The sequence below is a fragment of the Gobius niger genome (assembly GCF_951799975.1).
Source record: "Gobius niger genome assembly, chromosome: 1".
NCBI lineage: Eukaryota > Metazoa > Chordata > Actinopteri > Gobiiformes > Gobiidae > Gobius > Gobius niger.
The window spans coordinates 36,572,964-36,586,973 of NC_136852.1; the positions used below are offsets into that span (position 1 = coordinate 36,572,964).

Sequence of the window (14,010 nt, forward strand, 5' to 3'; positions counted from 1 at the left end):
ACTAAAACCTGGACTGAACTTGGATTCAGCTGGAGGGAATATTCTTGACTTTTTAGTGAAGTTTTTGCATGTTTTAGATCTATTGACCAAACATTTAGACTAGCATTTTCATCACCTCCCATTTCTGTTTTCTAAATGAAAGTGAAGTAATTTGTTGAATTATTTTTATTTTTATTGGCGGTGGAGGTTGAGGTTCAGATCACTGGCTGCTTTGGTCTCCGCTCGTAAACGCAGCGCTGGGTGAAAACAGTCGTTTGGAGCAGAATCAGCTGCTGTTTGGGAGCTCGCTGCTGATTGGTTCAGAGCCGCAGACACGTGTTTAAAGCTGCCGCCGTAAACCGTCATTAAAGTGTCAGGACTCGGCTTTAGTTATAGTCCCGGGGTAGACTGGGATCAGGTTCGGGCCGGGCTTTGTCCTGGTTTAGCCGCGTTTGGTTTAGGACGGGTTCACTCTTTATTTAGTCCAGTTAAAGTACCTTAAAGTTTGTCCTGGATTCATCCTGTTTTAGTTTTTAGCCTGTTTCAGTCTAGATTAAATCCAGATTAAATATTCAGTTTGTTGGTCTTTGTTTAGACCTAGTTTATACTTGGTTCAGGTCATGTTTTAACCGTTTGAACCTTGGTTTGGACTGTGCTTTGTCTTGTCCTAATCTGGTTTAGTTTTGGATTTTAGATTAGTTTTTAGATTCACTGTTGATTTGTCCCTCTAAAGTACCACTTAGTCCTGGATTAGTCCTGTTTTAGACTTCCTTTGAACTTGGTTTTGGCTCTTCTGTGTCCTGTGTTTTGTCCTGATACGGTCTTGGCTTGGCCTGTTTTAGTCTTTATTTAACCAAGGTTCAGTCCTAGTGTCTGAGTCCTTGGTTTTGATCTAGTCTGACTTGTTGACATCCCGGTTTAGACAGATTTATTCCTGTTTTAATCCTAGTTAAGGACTAATTTGTCCTTGTTTTGATTTAGGTTTTGGTTTTGACTTGCCCATGTCCAGGCTTGGACTCGCCCTAGTCCTGGTTTAGTTCTATTTCCATCTTCATTTAGTCCTTAATTTAGTCCTGGCCAAGGTTCATTAAACCAGGCACAGACCTAACTCTGTCTTTAGTTTTGTGGCCTTCACTGATTTTGTGTTAAAGTTAAATCTGTCTGGTTCCAGTTTAGTCCAGGTTTAGTCCTGGTTTAGTCCTGGTTTGGTCCTCTTTCCAGCCCTGACTTGAGCCTGGATTGGTTAAGTCCAAGTTTAGTCCGTGTTTAGCCCTGCTCCACAGTTGAGTTGTGGTGAAATGTCGAAGGCGCTCCTGATCCTCGTCTGGAGTCTTCACTTGGTCTGGACTTTCCCCCCTCCCACCCCGGGACCGTCTTCTTCTCCTGACCCGTTTTGGCACCTGTCTGCAGCGCCCCCTGGCTGCCCGCCCTGTGACCCCACGCTCTGCCCTCCCGCGGTGGGCTGCCGGGCCGGCGTGGTCAGGGGGGCGTGCGGCTGCTGCGAGGAATGTGGGAACGTCCTGGGACAGGCCTGTGACCCCGGGCCTGAGCCGCGTCTGCTCGGGCTCTGCGGCGCCGGCATGAGGTGAGACAGCGCCCCCTACTGCATAACAGTCAGGCACATGGAATGAAATGCTGTAAATGTCGCAGTCAGGACGTCGCAAAGACAATGGTTGAGTAAATGAATGTTCTCTGAAAACTCTATAAAACAATCAGTGTTCTGCCTCATGGCATGTTTCAAAGTATATTTTTTACATAGACCTTTATTCTGAAACTACCGCTGTTATTTTGGCGGGTCACACCCAGTGCTATAAATAGCTCCCGTAGCAACGTTCAGACGTTAGCTTGCTGCTGAGATGTCTGACACGCAAAAGCCTTTGTACCTTTTATTTTGCCTCCGCTAAGGCAACGCCTGTGGGTATTTGTTGTGTTCAAAGGAGTATTTTTAGTTATATAGGTATTTAGAATTAATATTTATCTTAAATGAACTTGTAATATTATCCAAATAAGCTATTTAGTGAGCACCAGTTGTCATGTTGCCGTGGCAACCTCCTAACTGTAGTCTGTTTCTCTGTTTGTCCAACAGTTTTTTATTTTGTACTCAATGGCAAGGCTGAAAATGAAAGCGTCAAATTCAAGAAGGTCACGTCTGGTCTTTGAGTCAAAGTTTAACCAGCTCCTAGTTCACGTCGAGGGCAGTTACAATCAGTTTTATCGCTTCACATTATTCATTCACTCCATACTTAGTGGTGATAAGCTACTGTTGTAGCCACAGCTGCCCTGGGGTAGACTGATGGAAGCAAGGCAACCAGTCTGTGCCATCAGCCCCTCCCACCACCCTCACTCACTACATTCACCCAGGTTTCCTGGTGTTTCCAGACGGTCTCACATCCAAGAACCAACCTGGCCCTTCCTGCTTCAGACCAGACGGGATAAACACTTCATTATTGCACAGTCGCCACTTCTCCATAGATTCATTTGGGAAATTGTAGTTTCAAAACCCATTCAATCCATTTAGCCTCTTAAAGCAGTACTGTGTAACGTGTTTACCTTAATAAACCCTTTCTGTAGTCCCTGTGGGGGTAATACAAGTGTTTATGGGATGATTGGAGGGTCTTTCATCGCCCCCTGGTGTCTCTGGACAGAAAACCCGACCGGACCGGATCCACCAATACACACTAATGGAATCACGAAGAAGAAGCTAACATGCTAACGGGCAAAGCTCACTGAAAAAAATGATTTCCATTGTATAATTGGATGTACAATTATATCCCTCTCTCCCTTCGCCTTTTCTGTCAGCGTAGTATTTACTCTCCAAGACAATAAGTAAAAAAATCGTAACTTGCTACAACACCTGCAGTGGTGCTTATGGCCTCTAGGGGCAAGAGTTACTTAATACTGCTTTAACCCTCACTTGAAAAAGCCAAAAAAGCCCCCCCCCCCCAAAAGAATGATGGAAAAAGTGGCAGTCAGAGTCAGTTTTGTAGGTCTTAGCTTTCAAATGAGGCGGGTCCGGGATTGGACTGGAACAAAAGTTTGTACAACATAAGCATTGGTCTGTGACATCATAATAATGATGAACACTGATGGATCAGTCTGTGTGTCCATCCCAGCTGTGTGGTGGACCCTCGTCCCGGAGCGCGCTCAGACCACGACCGCGACGAGCTCCTGTGCGTGTGCGACCAGCAGGAGGCGCTGTGTGGCACCGACGGACACACCTACAGGAGCAGGTGAGAGCCGGGAGATGGGTTCATTTTGTCAACCTTTAGTCAGAACAATATTTTTTCTAACTAAAATAAAAAAGTTGTTAATGAGACTAAAACTGTGACTAAAATCTCCAGATATTTTTGTTGACTAAAATATGACTTAATAAAGATGAAAAGAAGAGACTTGAATTACGTAGGTTTAAAAAGCCTCAGATCATTTGCATTCACTGGACCTTGATTAAATAGGATTATAATAAATATTATAACTTCATTTTAGATTCAGTCAACTAAAAATAGACTAAAACTGAAGAGAATTACCAAACATTTTGGTCAAGAGATGAAATAAAAGTATGTTGTCAAAATGTTTGGGCTGATGGTTCAGGTGAACATGATCTCTGTCTGTTGTTGCTTGAGCAGGTGTGAGTTCAGAGAAGCCACTTTCTCCAACCCTCAGCTGAAGGTCCGAGTGAAGGGACCGTGCAAAACCGGTGAGTCACACAACACCCCAGGAGCCGCTCACAGGCCTCGCTCAGCCACTAGCTAAAGCAGAGGGTCCCAACCAGGGGTACGCGGGTCACACAATGATTGTGTAACAATATTTGTAACATTTCTAACATGCTGAAAACGGCATATGTTCGTGAAACTAAGCCAAATATCAAAATGAAAGTCTCCAAACTAACATGACGAATCCAGATTTGAAATGTTTTGTTCGTTAAATTATTATAAATGCTAATTACATTTTACAGAAGGGGCTCCCGAGTTGATTTTGGGGTCTAACCACTGCACCACTGGGCTTAATGAGCTTTGAAACCCAAAAACAAGGGGCAATTGGAACTTTTACAGATTTACTTTTCTAATATCCATCCATCCATCCATCCATCCATCCATCCATCCATCCATCCATCCATCCATCCATCTTCTTCCACTTGTCCGTTGCCGGGTCGTGGGAGCAGCTGGAGCTTCCCAAATCACACTGCACACGCCCCTTATGGCTCCCCCTGCAGGTGTTGGGTCCACAGAAGGACGGCCTCACGAGGGCGGTTCTAATAGCTAAAGCTTATTCAAAAACTAAACAAGATCCAAAATCCCGCATTTCAAACTAATACAGATATATCACAAAATAAACCACACATTTATACCTGGCTCTGTCCATTGTTTGGATTTTAAAATATCAACAATAGGTTGCGTTCACGTTCTAGAATTCTATTTCAGTTGGAAAATAAAACTATAATCACATTGCGTTTGTGATCTGTTTGTGAGCTGTTTGTGAGCTGTTTGTGAGCTGTTTGTGAGCTGTTTGTGAGCGTTTGTGAGGTGTTTGTGAGCTGTTTGTGGGCTGTTTGTGAGCTGTTTGTGAGCTGTTGGTGAGCTGTTGGTGAGCTGTTTGTGAGCTGTTTGTGAGCTGTTTGTGAGCTGTTTTTGAGCGTTTGTGAGCTGTTTGTGAGCGTTTGTGAGCGTTTGTGAGCTGTTTGTGAGCGTTTGTGAGGTGTTTGTGAGCTGTTTGTGAGCGTTTGTGAGCGTTTGTGATCTGTTTGTGATCTGTTTGTGAGCTGTTTGTGAGCTGTTTGTGAGCTGTTTGTGAGCTGTTTGTGATCTGTTTGTGAGCTGTTTGTGAGCTGTTTGTGAGCGTTTGTGAGCGTTTGTGATCTGTTTGTGATCTGTTTGTGAGCTGTTTGTGAGCTGTTTGTGATCTGTTTGTGAGCTGTTTGTGATCTGTTTGTGAGCTGTTTGTGATCTGTTTGTGAGCTGTTCGTGAGCTGTTTGTGAGCTGTTTGTGAGCGTTTGTGATCTGTTTGTGATCTGCTTGTGAGCTGTTTGTGAGCTGTTTGTGATCTGTTTGTGAGCTGTTTGTGAGCTGTTTGTGAGCTGTTTGTGAGCTGTTTGTGATCTGTTTGTGAGCTGTTTGTGAGCTGTTTGTGATCTGTTTGTGATCTGTTTGTGAGCTGTTTGTGAGCTGTTTGTGAGCTGTTTGTGAGCTGTTTGTGATCAGTTTGTGAGCTGTTTGTGAGCTGTTTGTGAGCGTTTGTGAGCGTTTGTGATCTGTTTGTGATCTGTTTGTGAGCTGTTTGTGAGCTGTTTGTGATCTGTTTGTGAGCTGTTTGTGATCTGTTTGTGAGCTGTTTGTGAGCTGTTTGTGAGCTGTTCGTGAGCTGTTTGTGAGCTGTTTGTGAGCGTTTGTGATCTGTTTGTGATCTGTTTGTGAGCTGTTTGTGAGCTGTTTGTGATCTGTTTGTGATCTGTTTGTGAGCTGTTTGTGAGCTGTTTGTGATCTGTTTGTGAGCTGTTTGTGAGCTGTTTGTGAGCTGTTTGTGAGCTGTTTGTGAGCTGTTTGTGAGCTGTTCGTGAGCTGTTCGTGAGCTGTTCGTGAGCTGTTCGTGAGCTGTTTGTGAGCTGTTTGTGAGCTGTTTGTGAGCTGTTTGTGAGCTGTTCGTGAGCTGTTCGTGAGCTGTTCGTGAGCTGTTCGTGAGCTGTTTGTGAGCTGTTTGTGAGGTGTTTGTGAGCGTTTATGAGCTGTTTGTGAGCTGTTTGTGAGCGTTTATGAGCTGTTTGTGAGCTGCTTGTGATCTGTTTGTGAGCTGTTTGTGAGCTGTTTGTGAGCTGTTTGTGAGCTGTTTGTGAGCTGTTTGTGATCTGTTTGTGAGCTGTTTGTGAGCTGTTTGTGAGCTGTTTGTGAGCTGTTTGTGAGCTGTTTGTGAGCTGTTTGTGAGCTGTTTGTGAGCTGTTTGTGAGCTGTTCGTGAGCTGTTCGTGAGCTGTTCGTGAGCTGTTCGTGAGCTGTTCGTGAGCTGTTTGTGAGCTGTTTGTGAGCTGTTTGTGAGCTGTTTGTGAGCGTTTATGAGCTGTTTGTGAGCTGCTTGTGAGCTGTTTGTGAGCTGTTTGTGAGCTGCTTGTGAGCTGTTTGTGAGCTGTTCGTGAGCTGTTCGTGAGCTGTTTGTGAGCTGTTTGTGAGCTGTTTGTGAGGTGTTTGTGAGCGTTTATGAGCTGTTTGTGAGCTGCTTGTGAGCTGTTTGTGAGGTGTTTGTGAGCGTTTATGAGCTGTTTGTGAGCTGTTTGTGAGCTGTTTGTGAGCTGTTTGTGAGCTGTTTGTGAGTGTTTATGAGCTGTTTGTGAGCTGCTTGTGAGCTGTTTGTGAGCTGTTCGTGAGCTGTTCGTGAGCTGTTCGTGAGCTGTTCGTGAGCTGTTCGTGAGCTGTTTGTGAGCTGTTTGTGAGGTGTTTGTGAGGTGTTTGTGAGCGTTTATGAGCTGTTTGTGAGCTGTTTGTGAGCGTTTATGAGCTGTTTGTGAGCTGCTTGTGAGCTGTTTGTGAGCTGTTTGTGAGCTGTTGGTGATCTGTTTGTGAGCTGTTCGTGAGCTGTTTGTGAGCTGTTTGTGAGCTGTTGGTGATCTGTTTGTGAGCTGTTTGTGAGCTGCTTGTGAGCTGTTTGTGAGCTGTTTGTGAGCTGTTGGTGATCTGTTTGTGAGCTGTTTGTGAGCTGTTCGTGAGCTGCTTGTGAGCTGTTTGTGAGCTGTTCGTGAGCTGTTGGTGATCTGTTTGTGAGCTGTTTGTGAGCTGTTCGTGAGCTGTTTGTGAGCTGTTCGTGAGCTGTTTGTGGGCTGTTTGTGAGCTGTTTGTGAGCTGTTTGTGAGCTGTTCGTGAGCTGTTTGTGAGCTGTTTGTGAGCTGTTTGTGAGCTGTTTGTGATCTGTTTGTGAGCTGTTTGTGAGCGTTTGTGAGCTGTTTGTGAGCTGTTTGTGAGCTGTTTGTGAGCTGTTTGTGAGCTGTTTGTGAGCGTTTGTGATCTGTTTGTGAGCTGTTGGTGAGCTGTTTGTGAGGTGTTTGTGAGCGTTTGTGAGCTGTTCGTGAGCTGTTTGTGAGCTGTTTGTGAGCTGTTTGTGAGCTGTTTGTGAGCTGTTGGTGAGCTGTTTGTGAGCTGTTGGTGAGCTGTTGGTGAGCTGTTGGTGAGCTGTTCGTGAGCTGTTTGTGAGCTGTTTGTGAGCTGTTTGTGAGCTGTTTGTGAGCTGTTTGTGAGCTGTTGGTGAGCTGTTTGTGAGCTGTTCGTGAGCTGTTCGTGAGCTGTTTGTGAGCTGTTTGTGAGCTGTTCGTGAGCTGTTTGTGAGCTGTTGGTGAGCTGTTGGTGAGCTGTTTGTGAGCTGTTCGTGAGCTGTTTGTGAGCTGTTTGTGAGCTGTTTGTGAGCTGTTGGTGAGCTGTTGGTGAGCTGTTGGTGAGCTGTTTGTGAGCTGTTCGTGAGCTGTTTGTGAGGTGTTTGTGAGCTGTTCGTGAGCTGTTGGTGAGCTGTTGGTGAGCTGTTTGTGAGCTGTTCGTGAGCTGTTCGTGAGCTGTTTGTGAGCTGTTCGTGAGCTGTTCGTGAGCTGTTCGTGAGCTGTTTGTGAGCTGTTCGTGAGCTGTTTGTGAGCTGTTTGTGAGCTGTTTGTGAGCTGTTTGTGAGCTGTTGGTGAGCTGTTGGTGAGCTGTTTGTGAGCTGTTCGTGAGCTGTTTGTGAGCTGTTTGTGAGCTGTTCGTGAGCTGTTTGTGAGCTGTTCGTGAGCTGTTTGTGAGCTGTTTGTGAGCTGTTTGTGAGCTGTTTGTGAGCTGTTTGTGAGCTGTTTGTGAGCTGTTGGTGAGCTGTTGGTGAGCTGTTTGTGAGCTGTTCGTGAGTTGTTTGTGAGCTGTTTGTGAGCTGTTTGTGAGCTGTTCGTGAGCTGTTTGTGAGCTGTTTGTGAGCTGTTTGTGAGCTGTTCGTGAGCTGTTGGTGAGCTGTTGGTGAGCTGTTTGTGAGCTGTTGGTGAGCTGTTGGTGAGCTGTTTGTGAGCTGTTTGTGAGCTGTTGGTGAGCTGTTGGTGAGCTGTTGGTGAGCTGTTTGTGAGCTGTTTGTGAGCTGTTTGTGAGCTGTTTGTGAGCTGTTGGTGAGCTGTTGGTGAGCTGTTTGTGAGCTGTTTGTGAGCTGTTTGTGAGCTGTTGGTGAGCTGTTTGTGAGCTGTTTGTGAGCTGTTTGTGAGCTGTTTGTGAGCTGTTTGTGAGCTGTTGGTGAGCTGTTTGTGAGCTGTTTGTGAGCTGTTTGTGAGCTGTTCGTGAGCTGCTTTTGAGCTGCTTGTGAGCTGTTTGTGAGGTGTTTGTGAGCGTTTGTGAGCTGTTCGTGAGCTGTTGGTGAGCTGTTTGTGAGCTGTTTGTGAGCTGTTGGTGAGCTGTTGGTGAGCTGTTTCGCATTACGCTTCGCTGGACACTGTTAAGCCGGTCTGGATCTGATGGACCGCGGTTTAACGTCAGCCAGACCCCAGCTGCAGCGCATTCCCATCAGGCTTCACTGCAGGAAATGCCTCGGAAAACGTCTGTAAAAATGGGAATCAGCTGAAAAAACAGGCCATGCTTCCTCCCCAACTTGGTCTGTAGTTTTCTCCTCAACATCTTTAATTTGAGTGTTAGAGTAAAAACAGAGCAGACTCTCTCTTTACCATGTTTATTCTCTGACGTTTTCTTGCTTCCTTTATCCAGGAAGTGACTCCAACATGGTCTTTCCCACGCCTATTCATTCACAAATACTGACATGTTTGGTATCCCCGTGTAGCACGAAAGGCTGTGACCGAGATGATGTTGTAATCCAAATATGGTCACTTCCTTTGTGGGAGACAGCAGTGGCTAAAAACAGGAGAAATATACACAGGGGCATGTGCAGAGACAAAGATCTTTTCATTTCATTTAATGAGAGGTTTACACATAACAACGACAAGTCACAAATGCCACGGAACGCATCGTGCCTGTGTGTAAACATAAATGTTCAAATGAGAGCAAGCAAGATGAAATTTGTCCTCCGGAAGAGTTTCTTGGATATTTAGATCAAAATCACATTTTCTAACCAACAAAGTGTCATTAAGATGTGTTTGACATTATTACCAAATACCTGCCAAAAGCGTTTACAGTCGCCTCTTTCTTTAAAGAGGGAGTGTCTTTAGTCCTTCTGCGGCGCTGCAGATATTTATAGAAGTGCTTTAGCTTTAGCTCTTATTTCCTTGTGTTTATGATCATTATGAACAGGCCTGTTTCAGTTTGAAAGTTAGAGGCTGGAGGTGAAAGGGCGCGGTGTGAGTCCCGACAATTGCTCTGTGTTCCAGCTCTGAAATCCTATACTTCATTAACCCCCGAACACACCACAAATAGCACCACGCCAAGACCTGGTTCAGACCTCAGACTTTCACACTTTAGTTAAAATATGTGTGAAATACTGTGCCTCTTATCACTGCACTAGTTGTTGTCATTGCAATATTATGATGCGTTCATATGCTGGAGAACTCATTTTCCTGAGATTCGATTCATTGTTCTCAGTTGGTTTGCATTCATCAACTTTTTACGTGGGAAGCTAACCATTTACATTTGGCATTAGCATCTCAAAAGCTAAACATTGATTTAATAAAATATCAAGTATGTTTTCTTTTTGTTTGAACTGATGTCGGCCATTTCTCTCGGCAATATGTTACTCCAAGGACGATAACTCGCACCAAACTCAAGAACGCTGCAGAGTTGAACTCAAAGCTCACATTAAACACATGAGCTGATTTCCACAGTCAGGTGCGGAAGTCGGGAAGCTTGTTTTGACCCAAGTTCCCCAGTTGTTTTCCCCGGTTGAGCGAGTTCATGTGCATTTTCCAAGTGGGAAAAAACAGTTCCCCAGTTCCAGACGACCACATGAACGCAGCAATAGCCCTTTATAGCCCTGCTCTCGGGTCCAAAAGCTGGTGCTGATTCGGAACCAGTTATAGCTGGACAAAGGAATGAGCAGCGGTGATGTCAGGGGCCGGGGGCGTGGCCTTCACTTCCAGACAAATAACCAACAACAAAAAAGATTGGAGGCAACTTTGATAACAAAGAAAAGAAATGGAGAAGCTGTCTTCTTGCTTTGTGATCTTAGTGATCTAAAACTATAGGGAGCAGTTAGCATGAACCAGTCTGTAAAGAATCCAAAGAGAAATGTTAACGGCAACTGGAAAAACGTATTTATAAAGAAGCAGCTGTAGTAAAATGTGTTTTATTCGACAGACTTTTAAATAAATGATGTTTCTCTCTCTCCTCCAGTCCCCGTTATAAAAGTCCCCCCTCAGCCTCAGGTCAACGTTTCCGGCACCTTGCTCCTTTTTTTGTGTGAAGTCTATGCGTTTCCCGCGGCAACCGTTGAGTGGAGGAGGGAGGGCCAGGAGGGGGCGCTGCCCGGAGACGACCCTCACCTCTCTGTGCAGGTAAAGCTGGCCGCTCTGTCTGTATTTGTTTGGATAAGTGCTTGAAAACATTTGAAATCTAAACGTCTCTGTCCAGTCTCGGGGCGGGCCTCTGCAGTTCGAGCTCTCCAGTTGGCTGCAGATCGAGGGGGCGGAACTCCAGGACGCGGGGACCTATCAGTGCATCGCTCGGAACAAACTGGGAACAGTGTCGGCCTCGGCCCAACTGCGGATCCTCACTCAAGGTGCAGAACAGGAAAAAATGAAGGTCAATCCTTTGGAGCCGAGGGCCACATTGGAGTTTTACACTCGCCGGAGTCACTAATACAAATGAACAACCAAAAACAAAATGGTTCTTCATGATTTCATATGTAGGTGAGAGAGGACCGCGCTTTTGGCCTCTTTTCATAAAAGTATAAATGTCTGAATAACTCATCAGGACAATATGATTGGTTGATGTTTGGTATTATTTATTTATTGTGTTTGTGTATTAAGTGGGGACAGTGCATGTAATGAACATACATGGACTCATGCATGTAAACATGCATGAGTCCATGTAAACATGCATGATTGTAGCCAATCCATCGCCCCACACTCTCATTCATCCTGGCCTATTGTACATGTTTTTAATGGAAACCTACGCAGACACAGGTATATACAAACTCCACACAGAAAGGCCCTGTACGGGATCAAACCCGGGACCTTTCAACATTGAAGCACAAGCGCTAACCACTACGCCACCGCCAGCGTTGCCAAGGCCCTGGGGCACCAAACTGTGGGTTGGTCCTGGACGGTCACCTTGGTCACCTATGCCCAGGGCCGGCTCCAACTTGACAGCCGGTACCACTGAAGCGCGGGTCGGCACTCGCTCGGCCGTAATTGTGACCAAAACAAAAGCACATGTTCACCCCTCCCCCTTCCCGCCAGAGTCTGGTTGGAGGAAAAAGGCTGTTCTACATAACACCGCCTTGGCCACCCCACCCCTTCTTACTTAAAGGAATAGGCCACCGTTTTTACATACTGAGATATGTTCTTACCTTAGCTGTGACGAGTTCTTTAGGACCTGTCTGATCTTCACCCGTGCCTTCAGTCACGTAAACACAGCGCAGACGGCGTTAGCATTTAGCCTCTCCCTCTCTCCTCTATAGCTCCAAAACAGGTCAAGATAGAAGCTACCAAGCTCTTCCACGTTTTCCCTATTTAAATATGGTTACGTGAAGTGTTCCACTACAAAGTATAATTACACAAAATTAAACAATGTGGATTTTCTAATCGGATAAAAGGGGGAACTATATTGTAAGGCGTAATAAAACCAGGAGTAATTTGGCATCCGCACAGTAAAGTGAAGATTACTGCGCAGTAAAGTGAAGATTACTGCGCGGATTTCGAACTACTCCTGGTATTATTACGCCTTACAATATAGTCCCCCCTTTTATCCGCTTAGAAAATCCACATTGTTTAATTTTGTGTAATTATACTTTGTAGTGGAACACTTCACGTAACCATATTTAAATAGGGAAAACGTGGAAGAGCTTGGTAGCTTCTATCTTGACCTGTTTTGGAGCTATAGAGGAGAGAGGGAGAGGCTAAATGCTAACGCCGTCTGCGCTGTGTTTACGTGACTGAAGGCACGGGTGAAGATCAGACAGGTCCTAAAGAACTCGTCAAAGCTCAGGTAAGAACATATCTCGTATGTAAAAACGGTGGCCTGTTCCTTTAAATGGCCACAAGTCGGGGAGCTGCAAGATCTCAAAGTGAACTCCTGCGAAGCACAAGATGCTACGCTGTAGTCTGCATTTAGAAACACAAGATTGAGCCCACTGAGTTCTGCCATTGTTTAAATCACTGGTTCTCAACATGGGGGTCGGGACCCCAAGGGGGTCGCCAGATCATGTAGATAAAATAGACATGCTTTTTTTAGCGTATATTATAATATTTTATTGTGGCATGTGTTATTTTACCAGAGTGCCATTATATGTTCATAATTTGATGAATTTTATTTTAGGCGTTTGTTTTTTTTCTTTGTTTTTTAAGAATTATGTCGGCTTATGTTCAAATTTCTCACAGTGTGACCCGGGCGGGGGGTCACAAACCCCTTTAACTGTTATAATGGGGGGCGCGTTTGAGATGTTTGAGATGTCTTAATGCTGTTTTTCCTTTGCAGACCTTTGCGGCTCCAAAAGGTTGAGAATCACTGGTTTAAATGACTACACGACTACAAAAAATACTGTGTTTGAGATGTCTTAATGCTGTTTTTCCTTTGCAGACTGTGAAAAGGACCTTCATTTCTCTGTATTAGGAGTATTTTTTTATATTAGGGGTTGCTTTATTTGAGTAGTTTTCCTCTGAAGTAAGATTTTGTGAAAAATGATGTCCCAGTCTCTGTGCACAGAGAGGCTCTAGGACAAAGACAATAGACAATAGCATCGGCCTGGGCAATTCATCCAAATTTGATCTACTTTGGTCAATGTCAATAATTGTCAGGGACTTCAGAGAATCGATAGGTATACAGCCGTTTCTTTGGCAGAAACAGCTCCTAGCAAATCAAATCTGCCCCAATGACCACGAAGGACTGAGCCTTTTCATATTCCGCTCGGCTATACCCAAATCTAAAAGCTTGGAGCCTATAGGCCAGGGTAAAGCCTCATTTGAGAGATTTTTCCTTGCATTGTTGCCGTGTTGTTGTTACTCTTTTGACATTTTGTGATGTGACTTTTTTATTACCTTTTTTGTTGCTTTTTGTAACTTTTATGTTGCTTATTCGTCATTGTTTTTGCTACGTTTTCATCCTTGTGTCCATCCTTGCTATTTGGACTCTTTGTTTCAAGAGACTTGATGCATGTTGGTCATTTTATACTCACTACTGCCACCTCAGGCCTTACGTGTAACTGCAGGTTCTAGATTAAGCTCGTGCATGACGGGACACCTTTGTGAGTGACAGTGCAGGATTTTAGAGGCAGTTGTGGTGAACAGGTCTGGGCTCATTCTCTACAGTAGGACATGGCTGGAACATGTGGGAGGAGGAAAATACTTGATTTGAACATTTTTAAACTCCGTATAGTCCCTTTCAAGAAGCTTTTAGAATTGGGTAATGCCGCACTTGAGAACCTGTGCACTAAAAGGTCCTGTAGCCGCTCATAGTTGACCTGCCTGTCTCTCGCTCCTTTGCAGAGGAGTTGTCGTCGTATTTGGCCAGCAGTATCTCCGAGATGAACGAGCTTCTGGACGGCGATTATGACCAGGACCTTTACTGAAGATGTTCTGATGATGTCACTCGCTCAGGGGCCACTGGAAACACAACATCTGACATCATTATAAGCAGTCAACGTGAAATAAGTTAAAAGTATTCATTATAGAAATCGAATTGCTTTTGCTACTTTGACCAGTGAAGAAAAATGTCTGTATGTATTGACCAAACCTAATTACCTTTTGTGTCTTTTCTTGTTATGGAGTTTTGTGCCTCAGATTTATCTCCTGTCTTTAATGTTAAGATGAAAATATTTCTGTTTACAAATATATAATATGGCTATGGACCGGATGTGGAACATGTGGAACATTTTGGCAGACGCCTCAGAAAGTATTTAAAAATGTTTCATTTCAATAAAAATGTGTGTTTGTTTGTTTACGTTTTTCACAGATTG

General features: G+C 44.6%; 1 protein-coding gene across 1 annotated transcript; it reads left to right on the top strand.

Annotated features, from left to right (window-relative positions):
* The first annotated feature begins 966 nt into the window (after positions 1 to 966).
* Positions 967 to 13,781, top strand: LOC306968429 (kazal-type serine protease inhibitor domain-containing protein 1-like). Its single transcript, XM_079563776.1, has 6 exons — positions 967 to 1,564; positions 3,093 to 3,209; positions 3,603 to 3,673; positions 10,230 to 10,390; positions 10,467 to 10,614; positions 13,541 to 13,781. The coding sequence occupies exons 1-6, from the start codon at positions 1,278 to 1,280 to the stop codon at positions 13,621 to 13,623; spliced, it is 867 nt and encodes a 288-aa protein (XP_079419902.1). The 5' UTR covers positions 967 to 1,277; the 3' UTR covers positions 13,624 to 13,781.
* Positions 13,782 to 14,010: the final 229 nt, after the last annotated feature.

What these genes read in the sequence shown, in the direction of transcription:
- LOC306968429 (XM_079563776.1), top strand. Translation starts at nt 1,278, where the DNA reads ATGTCGAAGGCGCTCCTGATCCTCGTCTGGAGTCTTCACTTGGTCTGG. An exon ending in GGACACACCTACAGGAGCAG is followed by an intron (nt 3,210 to 3,602) that starts GTGAGAGCCGGG and finishes TTGCTTGAGCAG; the next exon opens with GTGTGAGTTCAGAGAAGCCA. An exon ending in ACCCTCACCTCTCTGTGCAG is followed by an intron (nt 10,391 to 10,466) that starts GTAAAGCTGGCC and finishes GTCTCTGTCCAG; the next exon opens with TCTCGGGGCGGGCCTCTGCA.